Here is a 15210-nt window from a genome sequence, read left to right on the forward strand (position 1 = left end):
GGACTGCTTAAAAAGCTTAAAATGGAGGATCTGCTAATGGATTTATGGTAAACTACATTAAGTGCCAAGTTTAAGGGGACAAAATTCTACAGTAGTGACCTTATTCCTTTATTCCCATGGAGAGAGAGAGAGTGAAGTAGCTCAGTCGTGTCCAACTCTTTTCGACCCCATGAACTCTAGCCTGCCAGGATCCTGCATCTACGGGATTTTCCAGGCAAGAATACAGGAGTGGGTTGCCATTTCCTTCTCCATGGAATCTTCCCAACCCAGGTATCAAACCCAGTCTCCTGCACTTCAGGCAGACTCTACTATCTGAGAGATCAGGGATGTCCTCTTATTCCCACAGAGTGCCTTTTAGTGATCATCAATGGATGTCTCTTAACATATTTTGCTCTAGAATGTATACAGTCACCCCAAATATATCTCCTAGTATGTTTTACCCTAGGTGGCATAGTCTCCTTCTGCTAGTAAAATAGTTCCCATTCATTTTTTAAATAAATTTTTATTGGAGTATAGTTGATTTACGATGTTGTGTTAGTTTCAGATGTACAGCAGAGTGAACCAGTTATACATATACATATATCCACTCTTTTTTACAGTTCTTTTCCCATGTAGGTCATTATAGAATATTGAGAATTCCCTGTGTTATACAGAAGGTCCTTATTAGTTATCCACATTATATATAGTAGAGTGTATATGTCAATCCCTTATCTTCCAATTTATCCCTACCTCGCTTTTCCCCCTGGTAACCATAAGTTTGTTTTCTACATCTGTGACTATTTCTGTTTTGTAAATAGATTCATTTGCAACATTTTTTTAGATTCCACATATAAATGATATCATATAATATTTGTTTTTCTCTGACTTAACATCACGCAGTATGACAATCTCTAGGTCTATTATGTTGCTGCAAATAATATTATTTCATAGTTTTTTTATGGCTGAGTGATATTCCACTGTGTGTGTGTGTGTGTGTGTGTGTGTGTGTGTGTGTATGCACACACACCATGTCTTTATCTGTTCCTCTGTTGATGGACATTTAGGTGACTTAGAGTACATGTATATTTTTGAACTATGATTTTCTTCAGGTATATGCCAAAGCATGGGATTGTAGGATCATATGGTAACTCCATTTAAAATATAACTATCATATGATCCTTCAAACTCATTCATTTAAATACTTCTTTCCATAACACAAAACCAAGGCCAGAAGAAAGTTCTGTATTGTTAAAACCTCTATTATGATTTTTCTTACTCTCCAAAATTACCCTACTTGCTATTAAAAAAGATAATTGAAACTCCTTATTCCTCTACTTTATTAATGTCTAATCTGGATTTCCTTACAAATGTGACTTCTACAACTATCTCTAAATCATAAATTACAAAATCTTCTATCTATTCCAGAAATACAGTTAGTAAAGAGGCAAAGTGAAATACAGGCTTTGATGACACCAAAGCTCAGTTTAAATCCTGATGCTATCATTTATCAGCTATGTGATCATGGATAAATTACTTCATCTCTGAGCCCTTTATTCCTCTGTAAAACAGATGCAGTAGCTCTGTGCAGGGTTAAAGATAAGCATATGAAGAGCAGTACCTGTCACAAGGTGACTGTGTCATATCCTGGTGAACAGAGTAGTGCTATGTCTCACAGCAACACAACACCAAGTCATGTTCTTAATGTCAATGAAAACTTCAAAGAAGGAATATCCACACCAAGAGTGTATAAGTGGAAATAGTAACATTGACTTCACAGTGTTGACTGCCCACCTCTTGCCTCATCACCTCTGCCCTATCTCAGGGCAGATCTCCTTTCAATTCCTCCTAATCGTTTCTAAATTAGTATCTTGTACACAATATATCCTCTACTTGGACAGGAATCTCAATCACCTCCATTCTCCTGGCCAATAATTCCTCCTCAGCTTCCTGCCTCTGCTTTAACCACTGCTGACCAGAGGACTCCCTAATATCCAAGACTTAGGACCCTACTGTGGCTCCCACAACATATTATTTCCTTAAAACACACATCATAGTTGTAATTCTTATCACTATCTTCTTTCCCATTAAAATGTAAGCTTCATGAGGTATGTCTTGCTTTCCCCTTATCCCTAACTATTGAGAATATGGCACATAGGAAGAGTTCAATAAATACGTGTCAAGTGAATATATAACTGTGTTGCTTTACTAATGTTAGATTCATAACTTCTATTATAGTTATACTTTCAAACATGTAAATTCTATCACACAACCAAACTGCAGGGCCGCTGTGGGAAAGTTCCTAAAGAAATCTGACTTTAATAAAACTGTCTTTTCCTTATGCCATGTGGACAGTTCTCACAATATAAATAGCAAGAAAGAAAACATCATGAGCCTGACAGAGACACAGCAGCTGTTTCTCTCCATTCACAGCACCACAGGCAACTTGGAACTAAGTGACTCATACACAACAGATAGCAAGGATTTAAAAACACACATGGTTAATTAGACTCTGTTTGCAAATGAAAAGCAAAAAAAAATAAAATAAAAATACTGCCTTTACTTTAGCTCTCTAATAAACAAAGGCACTTCACAATCACCACAGAAGTAGCTTTTAAGGAGAAATTGTTCCTGAAATGTTCATTCTTCACCCTTCCCTCAGCCCACATTCATACACATATAGGGACTGCTGCACTCCCTCCCATGACCCTTCTCTGTAGACATGCTGAGAAAAAAGTCAGTACAGTTCACCTCCAGATCATCAAAATAAGAGGATGAAAACAAGTAGGCCTGTTATTTGCCTGGCTTCCTACCTTGTTCCATCAAAGCATCTTAGAAGGTTGGGAATCAAGTTTCCATACTCTTCCCTTCCCTATGCATACACACCCCTTCCTTACCTCAATGTGCAGGGAAGCAGGAAAAGGGAAGGGGAGAGATATTGATTCAAAAAACATTTGTGCAGACGATATTCTAAGTAAAACAATGTGCAAAGGGCTGTGAAGGGGTATGGATACTTACAAGACACGCTTCCTGCTTTGATAGAGGAACAAAAGGTTTTAACACAAGGCTAGAGTTGAGACAAATGCCATGAGAGAAGTACAAAGAAAGATCTGACCAATCACACACTTTCTGGCCCCTGGAGGAGAAGTGTCTGAGATGGAGCTTAAAAAATGGAAGGGGTTGATAAAGGAGGAAAGAGGCACAGGAGAGGCATTCCAAGCAAAGGGAACAATGTGGGTTAAAACACAGAAACAGGATGGGCATGTGTGGAGAACAGATTAGCAAACTGGAAAGGTGGGTTGGAGCCAAAGGGTGGAAGGCCTCAAACACTACAGGATTTTTTTCTTGAGAAAGCAAAAAATCAGGAAACACTGCAGGTCCTGAGAAGAAGAGTGGTTTGACTGAAGGGGAGGTGATTAATGTGGCCCATGGGGACTGCAGTGGAGGAGGAACTACAGGTTTCAAGGAGGACCAGTTAAGACTCTTCCAGGGACTTCCTTTGTGGTCTAGTGGATAAGAATCCACCTTGCAGTAGAGAGGACATGGGTTTGATCCCTGTTTGGGGAACTAGGATCCCACATACCACAGAACAAACCTGCATGTCACAACTAAGACCTGATACAAATATTAAACAAATATAAAAATAAAAAAAAAAGACTCAGGGAAACCTTACTGAGATAAGCCTTTCCATTCCACTGTACACCCATATGTATATATACATATCACCTTACTTATTTAACCTATATGCAGAGTACATCATGCGAAATGCCAGCCTGGACAAAGCACAAGCTGGGATCAAGATTGCCAGAAGAAATATCAATAACCTCAAATATGCAGATGATGACACCACTCTTATGGCAGAAAGTAAAGAGGAACTGAAGAGCCTCTTGATGAAAGTGAAGGAAGAGACTGAAAAAGTCAGCTTAAAACTCAACATTCAAACAATGAAGATCATGGCATCCTGTCCCATCACTTCATGGCAAATAGATGGGGAAACAATGGAAACAGTGAGAGACTATTTTTGGGGGTTCCAAAAATCACTGCAGATGGTGACTGCAGCCATGAAATTAAAAGACGCTTGCTCCTTAGAAGAAAAGCTATGACCAACCTAGATAGCATATTCAAAAACAGAGACATTACTTTGCCAACAAGTCCATCTAGTCAAAACTATGGTTTTTCCAGTAGTCATGTATGGATGTGAGAGTTGGACCATAAAGAAGGCTGAGTGCCAAAGAATTTGATGCTTTTGAACTACGGTGTTGGAGAAAACTCTTGAGAGTCCCGTGGACTCCAACCAATTTGATATGGATCAAACCAGTCCATCCTAAAGGAAATCAATCCTGAATATTCAGGATTATTATCCTGGAGAAGGAAATGGCAACCCACTCCAGTGGGAAAATTCCATGGATGGAGGACACTGGTGGGCTATAGTCTATGGGGCCACAAAGAGTTGGACATGACTGAGCGACTTCACTTTCTTTTTCTTTTCCTGAATATTCATTGGAAGGACTGATGCTGAAGCTGAAGCTCCAATACTTTGGCCACCTGATGGGAAGAAGTGACTCATTGGAAAAGGCTCTGATGCTGGGAAAGATTAAAAGTGGGAGGAGAAAGGAATAAAAGAGGATAAGATAGTTGGATGGCATCACTGACTTGATGGACAGGAGTTTGAACAAGCTCCAGGAGTTGGTGATGGACAGGGAAGCCTGGCATGCTGCAGTCCATGGGGTCGCAAAGAGTTAGGACACAACTGAGCAACTGAACTGATTACCTTGCTTCCTAGGTGTCACAGTGGTAAAGAATCCTCCTGCCTATCAGGAGCCGCAGGAGACGGAGATTAGATTTCTGGGTTGGGAAAATGCTCTGGAGTAAGAAATGGCAACCCACCCAAGTATTCTTGCCTGGGAAATTCCATGAACAAATGAGCCTGGTGGGCTATAGTCCATGGGGTCACAAAGAGTCTGACAAAACCGAGCACACATCACCTTGCTTATTTCCTTCAATGCAATCATTACAGTCTATAATTATCTTATTTACTTAATGTTTATTTGCTTATTATCTACTTCCTAACCAGAAAATAAGTTCCACATGAGCAGTCCAACTATTGTCTCAAGAACCATGCCTGCCATATATATAGACTCTCAGTAATTCTTTTTTTTTTAATTTTTATTTTTACTTTATTTTGCTTAACAATACTGTATTGGTTTTGCCATACATTGACATGAATCAGCCACGGGTGTACATAGGTTCCCAATCCTGAACCCCCCTCCTACCTCCCACCTCCCACCCCATATCATCTCTCTGGATCATTTGAAAAATGGTAACAGTGCCACAAGGAGAAAGTCGTCATTTAACCAGATGAGTCTGGTTCTGAGTCAGAACTATAGATCCAAGAGAAAAGGGAATTCTCCTACACTGCTGGTGGGAATGTTTAAGTTGATACAGCCACTATGGAAGAAGTATGGAGATTCCTTAATAAGCTAGGAATAAAACTATCATATGACCCAGCAATCCTGCTCCTAGGCACAAGTGCCAAAACTGAAAAAGACACATGTACCCCAATGTTCACTGCAGCACTATTTATAATAGCTGGGACATTGAAGCAACCTAGATGTCCATCAACAGACGAATGGATAAAGAAGCTGTAGTACATATATACAATGGAATACTACTCAGCCATAAAAAGGAATGTATTTGAGTCAGTTCTAATGAGATGGATGAACCTAAAGCCTATTATATAGAATTAAGTAAGTCAGAAAAAGGAATATAAATATTATATACAGATGCATATAGATGGAATCTAGAAAGATGGTACTGATGAGTTAATTTTCAGGGCAGCAATGGAGAAACAGACATAGAGAACAGACCTATGGGGGGAGGGAAGGAGAGAGAGAGTGAGATGTACGGAGATGGTAACACGGAAACTTACAATACCATATGTAAGTTATATAGCCAATAGGAATTTGCTATATGACTCAGAGAACTTAAACAGGGGCTCTGTGACAATTTAGAAGGGTGAGATGGGGAAGGAGATGGGAGGGAGGTTCAGGAGGGAGGGAACATGGGTGTACTTATGACTGATTCTTGTTGGTCTATGACAGAAAACCACAAAATTCTGTAAAGCAATTATCCTTCAATTAAAAAAATTAAGTGACAAAAAAAATCCTAAAAAAAAAAAAAAGAACTACAGATTCAAGTAGACATATTAGGAGGCAGAGTGAGGTAGTGATTAGAATACACTTGGTACCTCAGTTTCTCCATCTGTAAATTGGGAATAGCAGTACCAAAACCACATGAGGTCGATGGGAGAATTAATGAGCTAATATGTGTGAAGTGTTTACATAAACATAAATACAATGCTCTATGTTATGAATATTGTATCAGTGGGAGAGCTAATTTTTAATTTAAAAAACATTTTACATGATCTGAGTCTGTATCTTACTCAAAGTTGAGATGGAAGAATCGTTTAGGTCTCATCTGTCCACAGGGTCGCACAGAGTCGGACACAACTGAAGCAACTTAGCATGTATGCATACACTGGAGAAGGAAATGGCAACCCACTCCAGTACTCTTGCCTGGAGAATCCCAGGGACAGAGGAGCCTGGTGGGCTGCTGTCTATGCAGTAACACAGAGTCGGACACAACTGAAACGACTTAACAGCAGCAGCAGCATTTACCAAAGACAATTAATGGTAAGGCAAAAAACAGAACTTGTGCCCACATCCCTACCTGATATATTAATATATGTCCACTCTTGATATAATTCCCTATAGATAGGAGGCACTCATGAACAGAATTACAGGTGCATCAGAGATCAGCAGATCTAATATCTTCATCTTACATATTAGTACACTGAGATCTAGAGTGAAGCAACTTGCCCAACATAGTAATACAAGTTAGTAGCAGGGCTGATACTAGCAACCAAATTTTGAAAATGTTGTGTTTTATGTACCTAACGGATAAAATCCCTGTAATATGCAGATAGATATAAACATGCATGCTTAGTCACTCAGTTGTGTTCAATGCTTTGTGACCCCATGGACTGTAGCCCACCAGGCTCTTTTCTCCATAGAATTTTCCAGGCAAGAATACTTGAGTGGGTTGCCATTTCCTACTCCAAGTGATCTTCCTGACCAAGGGATCAAACCTGAGTCTCTTGTGTCTCCTGCATTGCAGGCAGATTCTTCACCATTGTACCACCTGACAGTATAAACTCTAAAATTAACTTCTGCTGAAACTACATTTTAGCATTAATTGGTAAAATATTAAAAACTCAACTATTAGAAAGACAGTGTTAGATTTAGTATTATCAAGGAGGTATTTGAAAAAATCTGAAAGGATACAATTATTATCATACATTTTTCTCTCCACAATTTACCAAAACTAAAAATAGTATAGGAAAAGAGTAGAATTAGCTTCATATGCCTTTTTTTATGTATCAGTCTTATGTGAAAGAAAATAATTTCAGTGAGGAAAAAAGTTAATTTCTATGCCTTATTTACAAGTGTACTATACTACATCCCACTGGAAAAAAAAAAAAGAAACATTTGTACTAGTTAAGTAACAGAAAAGAATTCACAAAGACTTTCATATTTACCAGAATAACTATTTTAGATATGATACGGAATGACATATATTTTATTCTGAGTGGAGAGGAGGTACGTGCTCAGTTGCTCAGTCGTGTCCAACTCTTTGTGACCCCCTGGACTGTAACCCACCCTCCTCTGTCCACAGGATGATCCCGGCAAGAATACTAGAGTGGGTTGCTATTTCCTCCTCCAGAAGATCCTCCCCACCGAGGGATCAAACCCCCATCTTCTGCAGCTCCTGCATTGGCCGGCAGATTCTTTACCACTGAGCCACCTGGGAAGCCCCCAGAGAAGAAATTAAAGCCATATGAAAAAACTTTAAGATAAAATAAAAATAACATTTACCATTTACTAAGTGTTTACCAAGGGATCTAAACTGTGCTAAATAAACACTTTACACATATCAGCTTATTTCACAACAAATCTGTGAGATGAATAGTATAATTGTCCCTATTTTGCTGATTACAAAAATAGAAGCTCACAGTAACTTGTCTGAAATTACTCAGGTAGTGTTAGAAACAGAATGCATTCTCAAACCTGTATGATTGTCAAGCTCTATCAAGTTCCTAATCCTCAAAAGTTTTGATCAAGATCAATTTATCATAGCTTAGGGGTGAACTACATGACCCCTTCTGACAATGATTCTGTGAATAAAAACAGAAATCAGTTCAGAATTCGTATAATATTTGTGGCAGTATGCTCCAGGCTTAAGGAGAAGGTCATCAATAGATGAACCAGTACGAAGAGGAGAAAGGAAAAATGAAAAGAAGAACAGGAGGAGAAAAAGCGATAGGCCGTTCCAAGGCACCTGACACAGCTCCATTTTACTAGACATTCACTAGGGCCACCATGACAAGAAAGGGAAACCCAGAATAGGAATTGAAAGTAGAACTGTAAGGGTAGAAAGAAGAACTGTAAGCTATAAATCAAAATTGCTTCATCTACCATTCTGGTCTCACCACAGACGAGGAAGGAGCTGTAGGAAGGCCCTGCAGGAGTCAGCAGCCATGAGCTCAGTGCTGGGCCAAGATGCACAGTTCTCACATAAACACTGGTCAGTAGTTAAATAAGAATAGTTGAGTATAGATGACTGACCACTAGGTTTCTAGAAGAGGCATTACCACAAGTGTCAGCATGTAGATCAACCTGAAATGCATGGCACTACAGACAGTGTGGTTTAAAGACAGAGTAGCGGAGGAACCACCATTTACTTCATTAAGATCCTCAATTTCCTAATGTTCCAGGCACTGTGCGTGTGCTCTCCTAAATTACCATATTTAACGCTCACAACAGCCGTAGGTAGATGTAACAGTTAATTTTAATGTCACCTCAGCTGAGCTGTGGTGCCCAGAATGCTCAAACATTCTAGCTGTTTCTGTGAAGGTGGTTTTTTTGGATGGGATTAACATTTAAAACAGTAGACTTAGAGTCTAGCAGCTTTACCCTCCATAATGTGGGTGGGTCTCATCCAATTAGGTGAAGCCTGAAGAGCACAAAAGACTGACTACTCCTGAGCAAGGAATTAATGCAAGTTGACTGCCCTGGGACTCAAACTGCAGCTCTTCCCTGGGTCTCCAGTCCACCAGCCTATGCTGCAGCTAAGGCTCCTCAACAACATGAGTCAATTTCTTAAATCAATCTCTCTGTGAAGAAAGAGATATACATACATATACACACACACACACATACACACACATCCTACTAATTGTTTCTCTAGAGATCCCTGACTAATAAGTAGATACTGATTTCTATTTTCACCAGTGAGGAAAGTAACAGCCTGAAAAGACCCATTCTCCTTCCCCATTACATCACACAGTAAAATGCCTTCAGGATTCACATTCAGATCTGAGGGACTAGCATGGGAGTAAGAGAGTAATGAGAACCATGGAAATTGAATAAACACAAGTCACGCATCTGAAGGAGCCCTTTACAACATTCGCATCACACATATGAGTGAATGAGTGAGTGAAAGTCAGTCAGTTAGGTCCGACTCTTTGCGACCCTATGAACTAAAATACAGTCCATGGAATTCTCCAGGCCAGAATACTGGAGTGGGTAGCCTTTCCCTTCTCCAGGGGATCTTCCCAACCCAGGGATCGAACCCAGGTGCAGATTCTTTACCAGCTGAGCTACCAGGAAAGCCCAAGAATACTGGAGTGGGTAGCCTATCCCTTCTCCAGAGGATCTTCCAGACCCAGGAATTGAACTGGGGTCTCCTGCATTGCAGGCAGATTGTTTACCAGCTGAGCTATCAGGGAAGCCCTATCACACATACATGCAGAGCCCTTGATGTGCCCAAATGATGTGTTATCCTTTCTCTGGTCTCCTGACTCAGTTATTTTTGATTAAAAAAAAAATCAAACATTCCTACTAAATCAACATTTGAAGACTGTGAAAGAAAAGGAAATATAAATGGTAAAAAAAAAAAAAGAAGGAAAAGATTAAAAAGGAAAATAAATAGATGATTTGTGTCATTAATTAAATGACAGTAGACCTTGTTTGGGCTTTTTCTGGGTAGTCATCCATTTAATTCCTCAACAAATATTTATTTCGTACTTTATATTTTTATGGGGTTTTCTGGGTAATGGATAATGCTGTCTAGCTGAGGAGACACAAAATAGTAAATGTGAAAAAAGTCCAACTAAAATCAGTAAAGTTTCACAGGAAAGGTGATATTTCAGCTGGGACCGAGGTATGCATTTAACTAGCGGAGAAGAGGGGGGTAATTCCAGACAGAATTTCTGACACAGTAAACTTCAATTAAGTCTATGTTCTATGTTGCTAAAAGTGTGGAGAAGGTGGAAGGAGGTGGGGATCTATGGCAGGATATGAAGCTGAAAGACCAGCATGCGATGAGAAACAATACGAAGGACTTTGACCTTTATTCTGCAAGTAATCAGAGTTACGAAGGAGGGCTAAGCCTTTATACTGAGACCACTCATGGAGTTTGCATGAATATAATAACAACTGGGAATAGCTTAGACAGATATAACAACAGATAAAGAAATCATTATAAAGTTGAATGAAAATTAAACCTTGAATAAAGACTAAGTCTTAGGTACAATAATGTTTATCATTAAAAGGCATGAAAGTACTTCATCTGCTCTAACTTAAAAAAATTAAAGTTGAGTTTACACATACTTTTCAATCCCAACTAAAAATTTATGGTGCAGAAAAACTGGCAATTACTATAAAACCATTATTGTGCAATAATTATTATACAACACATTTGTATATATGTGAAAGTCTTTCTCAAAACAGTGAAATAAAACTCAATTGGAGTTGATGCAAATAAAATTACTATTATGGTAATAAATCCATTTGTGGAATCTGAGTCCTAAAATGTGAACTAAATATAAGCCAGAGGGCAAAATGTGGCTGAATAAGGCCAAACAGATCTTGTAAATCACCACAAATGGAAAAAGAACTGGCCTTTTGTATCTAAAGAGTGAAGTGGTCAAGAAAGAAATTTATAATGAAGGAATATAAATTAGGACCTAAGAGATCATTCAGTCTCTTCTACCTTTTCATTCCCCCTCTATTCTGCTGAGAGTTCTCTCACCATTCCTAAAAGGATTATAGATATCCATTCCAGTAGTTTCCCTTCAACTTAACTTTAGTTATGGAACTCTGCAAAATCCCAGCATATAGAACAAATAAAAATATAAATCTCAGGCTGAAAGAAGTCAGGGGGAGGGGTTCTGGGGTACCCTAACTTGGTTTCCATATGGGCCTTCACCATCCCTCTGAGACAGCTCCCCCAAAGCCTTAATTTTTCAGTAAAATGTGAAACACATTGGTCCTTGTTCAAACCTCTCAATTTACATATGAGGAAACTGAAGCCTAGAGAACTGCCTAAGAAAAAGATGTTTCCTAGTACTCCTGCTAAAACTAGAATGCTTTCTCTTCATAATCTCTAAATTTCTGGGTTAAAAATGATTTCTTATACTAGAAGTTCACGTCATCCCTCTCTATCAAATTCTCATTTAAAATTCACTTGGGTTAGTAACCATCAATTTACTATATCTCTGCTCAAGACCAAATACTTTGTTAGGGATATGTCATCTATTCTCATTTAACCACCACCAAATCCCCCAGAGGTCAAGAAATTGGGCTCAGAGAGGTATATGCAACTTCCCAAGGTCAGAGAGCTAGTATTAATAGATTGGAATTCTGATCTATCTAACTCCTAAACCCAAACCTCAGACTCTTGAAGTTCTAATCCCAATGTTTCCCAAATTTTTGCCTATCTTTTCACATGCATGCACACACGCGTGCTCAGTTGCTCAGTCATGTTCAACTCTTTGAGACCCCATTGAATGTAGCCCACCAGGCTTCTGTGTCCATGGGATTTCTCAGGCAAGAATTTTGGGGTGGGTTGCCATTTCCTGCTCCAGGGGATCTTCCACCACCCAAGAATCAAACCCCCGTCTCTTTTATCTCCTGCCTTGGCAGGCAGATTCTTGGCAGGCACACTTTCACTGTGCCACCTGGGAAGGTCATTTATCTTTTCACAGGCTCCCAGAACTGTAAGTGATATTGTCATTTCACAAAAGATGTACCTCCTCATCCAGGCTTCTCAGGGAATACCTACCTCATGCTTCAGCCAAGCACAAAGGCATCATGCCTACCTTAAACCTCTGAACTCAAAATTCAGAACTATAGAGATGCTCACCTTCACTACCCCCCTCCAAATTTTGACAGACTCCTACAACTTCCAGGGAAAGATGAAAACTCTTAATAAAAGGGCTACAAAAGCAATAACTCTGAACTGAGCATAAGACAATAGACTGACATTTTAGATTGAAAAAATATTATATATTATCTGGTAAGATATTAGAAATTTGAACTTATGGGCTGCTTTGGGACAAAAGATGACTGTCACCGCGAAGTAGGCTCCAGAGCTGGCATTAAATAATTTGAATTTGGCGGGAGGTCAAAGGAATTTTAGGGCATCCTCTGTAAGCAGGAGTTGAAGTGACTGTGATGGTCAATCACAGTCGGGAGTGTAGAGCCAGAAATGACAATAAATTATTGGTGACGGAAGGTGAGTTTAAATAGATGGGACTTGGGCCACCGGACAAGTCCTCAGCATTAGGGTTCTACAATTTCGATGAGCTTCAGTGCCTGAAAACCACAAAACCCCAGTCCTCGCCACCCACTCGAACACCCCAACCCTTTTGGCCTTACCTTCTGTTGGATGTAGCGAATCGAATACTTCGGGGTAATAGTAGGGCGAGATCTGAAGCTGGTTGACCAGGGTAGGCTGCTAGGGGCCCTCAGTGACGGCGAAACGGGGCTGGCGGCCCCAGGAGTCAGGGAAGCTAGGAGCAGGAGCAGGAGAGAGCAGCGCCCCATGGCTCAGGACCGTGGCTGCAGAGCGGGTAGGAGGGAGACAGGCAGATGCACGCAGCGCCGCCCAGCCCACAGCTCCGGCCCCGAGACAGGCCCCTCCTTCCCGGGGGAAACCCAATGCTACCCCGCCCCTCAGCAAAGCCTCTCAAATTCGAATTGCCAAAGCCATTCCGACCCCCGTCCCAGTCCCACAGGGCGCCGCCAGGTTTCATTTCCCTCTTGTACCGTCCCCTCTTTATTAGAGTTCACCTTTATTCCCTTCCGACTCAAAGCCTACCTTTACCATCCCAGGGCCCCTCCTATCTGACCTCTGAACCCCATTCTTAACTATATCACCCCCCACAAACACTTTCTCCCACCCTATATCCTCCCCTTTATCGTCACTGCCAAACCCTGCCCTGTCCACCTCTATTTCATCGCCACATCCTTGTCCTCCGCAAATCCTACATAAGCGTGTGCATGCGTGCAAACGTGCCAGGCCGCTTGGGTCGTGTCCAACTCTTTGCGACCCTATAGACAGTAGCCTGCCAGGCTCCTCTGTTCATGGGATTCTCCAGGAAAGAATACTAGAGCGAGTTGCCATGCCCTCCTCCAGGGGAATCTTCCCAACCCAAGGATCTGACCCAAGTCCCCCACATTGCAGGCGGATTCTTTATCGTCTGAGCCACAAGGGAAGCCCCGGGAAGGGCTACTGCCAACTTAAAACTGGCACTCGCCACCAGCTCTACAAGGACTAAATCATTCACTAGTCACTCAGCCCTGACAGTCAAAACACCCTGAAAAGAGGAGCGCAGGGTACAGATCTGCTCCTCCTGACTGGCAGCGGCATCTGCCAATCCGTGTTAATGTGTTCATATCCTGCCCTTTTCACTAAAATCATGTATACTACTAAGCTATCCCCACTAGGTCTGGCTCCTTTGCACCGCCACCTCCATGCCAGCCTAATCACCTCCTAGGGCACTCTGTCGGTTGGTCACCCCTACACATGCGTGAAATCCACACAGTCCACTTCTCAACGGAGGTCTTCCCGGAATCCCACTAGGTCCCAGTCCCTGCTTCCAAGCTACGCCCCCTTCCGTCTTCCGGCACCCAGCTTCGGACCCCGCCTTCCCCTCTCCTTGCGGGCAGTCCCAGCCCCAGCGGGCGGAGTCCCCTTCGGTCTTCGTGACTCTCCCACCACCAACTTCCGCTTCTCCTTCCAGTCAGGCAGGTGAACCTCGGTCTGAGGGGCGCTCCCACCCACTACCACCCTTCCCGGGGTCCCTACGCCTGGCTGGCTCAACGCTGCCTCAAAACCAGCTGTACAGACTGTAGTACTGCTCAATCAGTTGGGAAAGGACACTTGCCTAAGCCTCTCGGACAAAAATGGTTGTTCCCAAAACCTCACAAGTTGTCGAGCTACATCGCCAACCTCCGCGGCGTCGTCTTCTGATTGGCTCTAAGGCCAGACGGTCATGGCGTCACTTCCGGCGGAAGGAGGCGCGGGAGATTTGATTGGAAGACACTCTCTTGCCGCTTGAGTCTTGGGGTCCGCGTCACTGATCTTCGCCCGGACAGGTTCCTGGTCCTCTGCCTCAGGTGAGGAGGTGCGGGAGGAGATTCTCGGGGAGCAAGGGCCGGAGACTCCTAAGAAGACCTTTGAACGTCGTTCTGAGTGAGCATTCAGAGCATTCCATGTTTTTTTTTCAGGAGTCAGTCTCTTCTATAAACGGGCGGTTATGAGAGTAGAAGAGTGAGGTCAGTTCTTTTCCTTTTAGACGGTGCTGTTGCAATCAGTCAGAGAGCGTTTGTGTGTGCCATCGACCTGGAAACGAGTAAGTGTCTGGAACCCGAAATACAGGGAGGAAAAAGGTGCTACTGCAATTTTTGAGGTGCTCGGAGGCTCGTACACAGCGGGCTGCTATGCCCAGTAGTACCTGCTGAAAAGGGATCTTTTCCAAACTGCTTTGATGAGTCAGAGGGACAAGTGCTCACTGAGCAGAGTGTTCAAACCAGAAACAAGTTTTCTAGGTACCTTCCTTGTCTCTCACATCAAGCCATACCAACCTCTTGAATATCTCAAACCATACACTTCTAGCCAGTTTTACTTTGGTTCAGCACAACTGCTTCATAACTATGACTGTAGCCTCCCAGCTGATCCTTTCAATTTCCTTACGTTCCAATCCAGTCTCCACGTTGCTAGGCTGATAAAGTACAAATCTGATCAGGGCACTCCCCATTAAAAACCTTTCCTTTGGTCACTCCTGTTTGCCCTCAGGTTTAAGTCTAAACTCCTTAAAGTGGTTAACAG

The 15210-nt window shown here is 41.8% G+C and overlaps 1 protein-coding gene across 3 annotated transcripts in view; it reads right to left on the reverse strand.

The window, feature by feature from the left end:
• PRCP (prolylcarboxypeptidase) overlaps window positions 1–13932 on the reverse strand; it is an 86995-nt gene extending 73063 nt beyond the window's left edge. For 2 of the 3 annotated variants that reach the window (XM_068978148.1, XM_068978149.1), the window contains exons 1-2: window positions 13870–13932; window positions 12756–12938 (exon numbers count right to left, since the gene is read on the reverse strand). In XM_068978148.1, the coding sequence (XP_068834249.1) occupies window positions 12756–12923 (168 nt within the window). In that variant the 5' untranslated portion in view covers window positions 12924–12938; window positions 13870–13932. Of the gene's footprint in view, window positions 1–2873; window positions 2927–12755; window positions 12939–13869 lie in introns of those variants that run through there. The other variant, XM_068978150.1, reaches the window with a different exon arrangement.
• Between the last annotated feature and the right edge of the window lie 1278 nt (window positions 13933–15210).

This window comes from Capricornis sumatraensis, chromosome 8 (assembly GCF_032405125.1).
Source record: "Capricornis sumatraensis isolate serow.1 chromosome 8, serow.2, whole genome shotgun sequence".
In the NCBI taxonomy this organism is placed as follows: domain Eukaryota; kingdom Metazoa; phylum Chordata; class Mammalia; order Artiodactyla; family Bovidae; genus Capricornis; species Capricornis sumatraensis.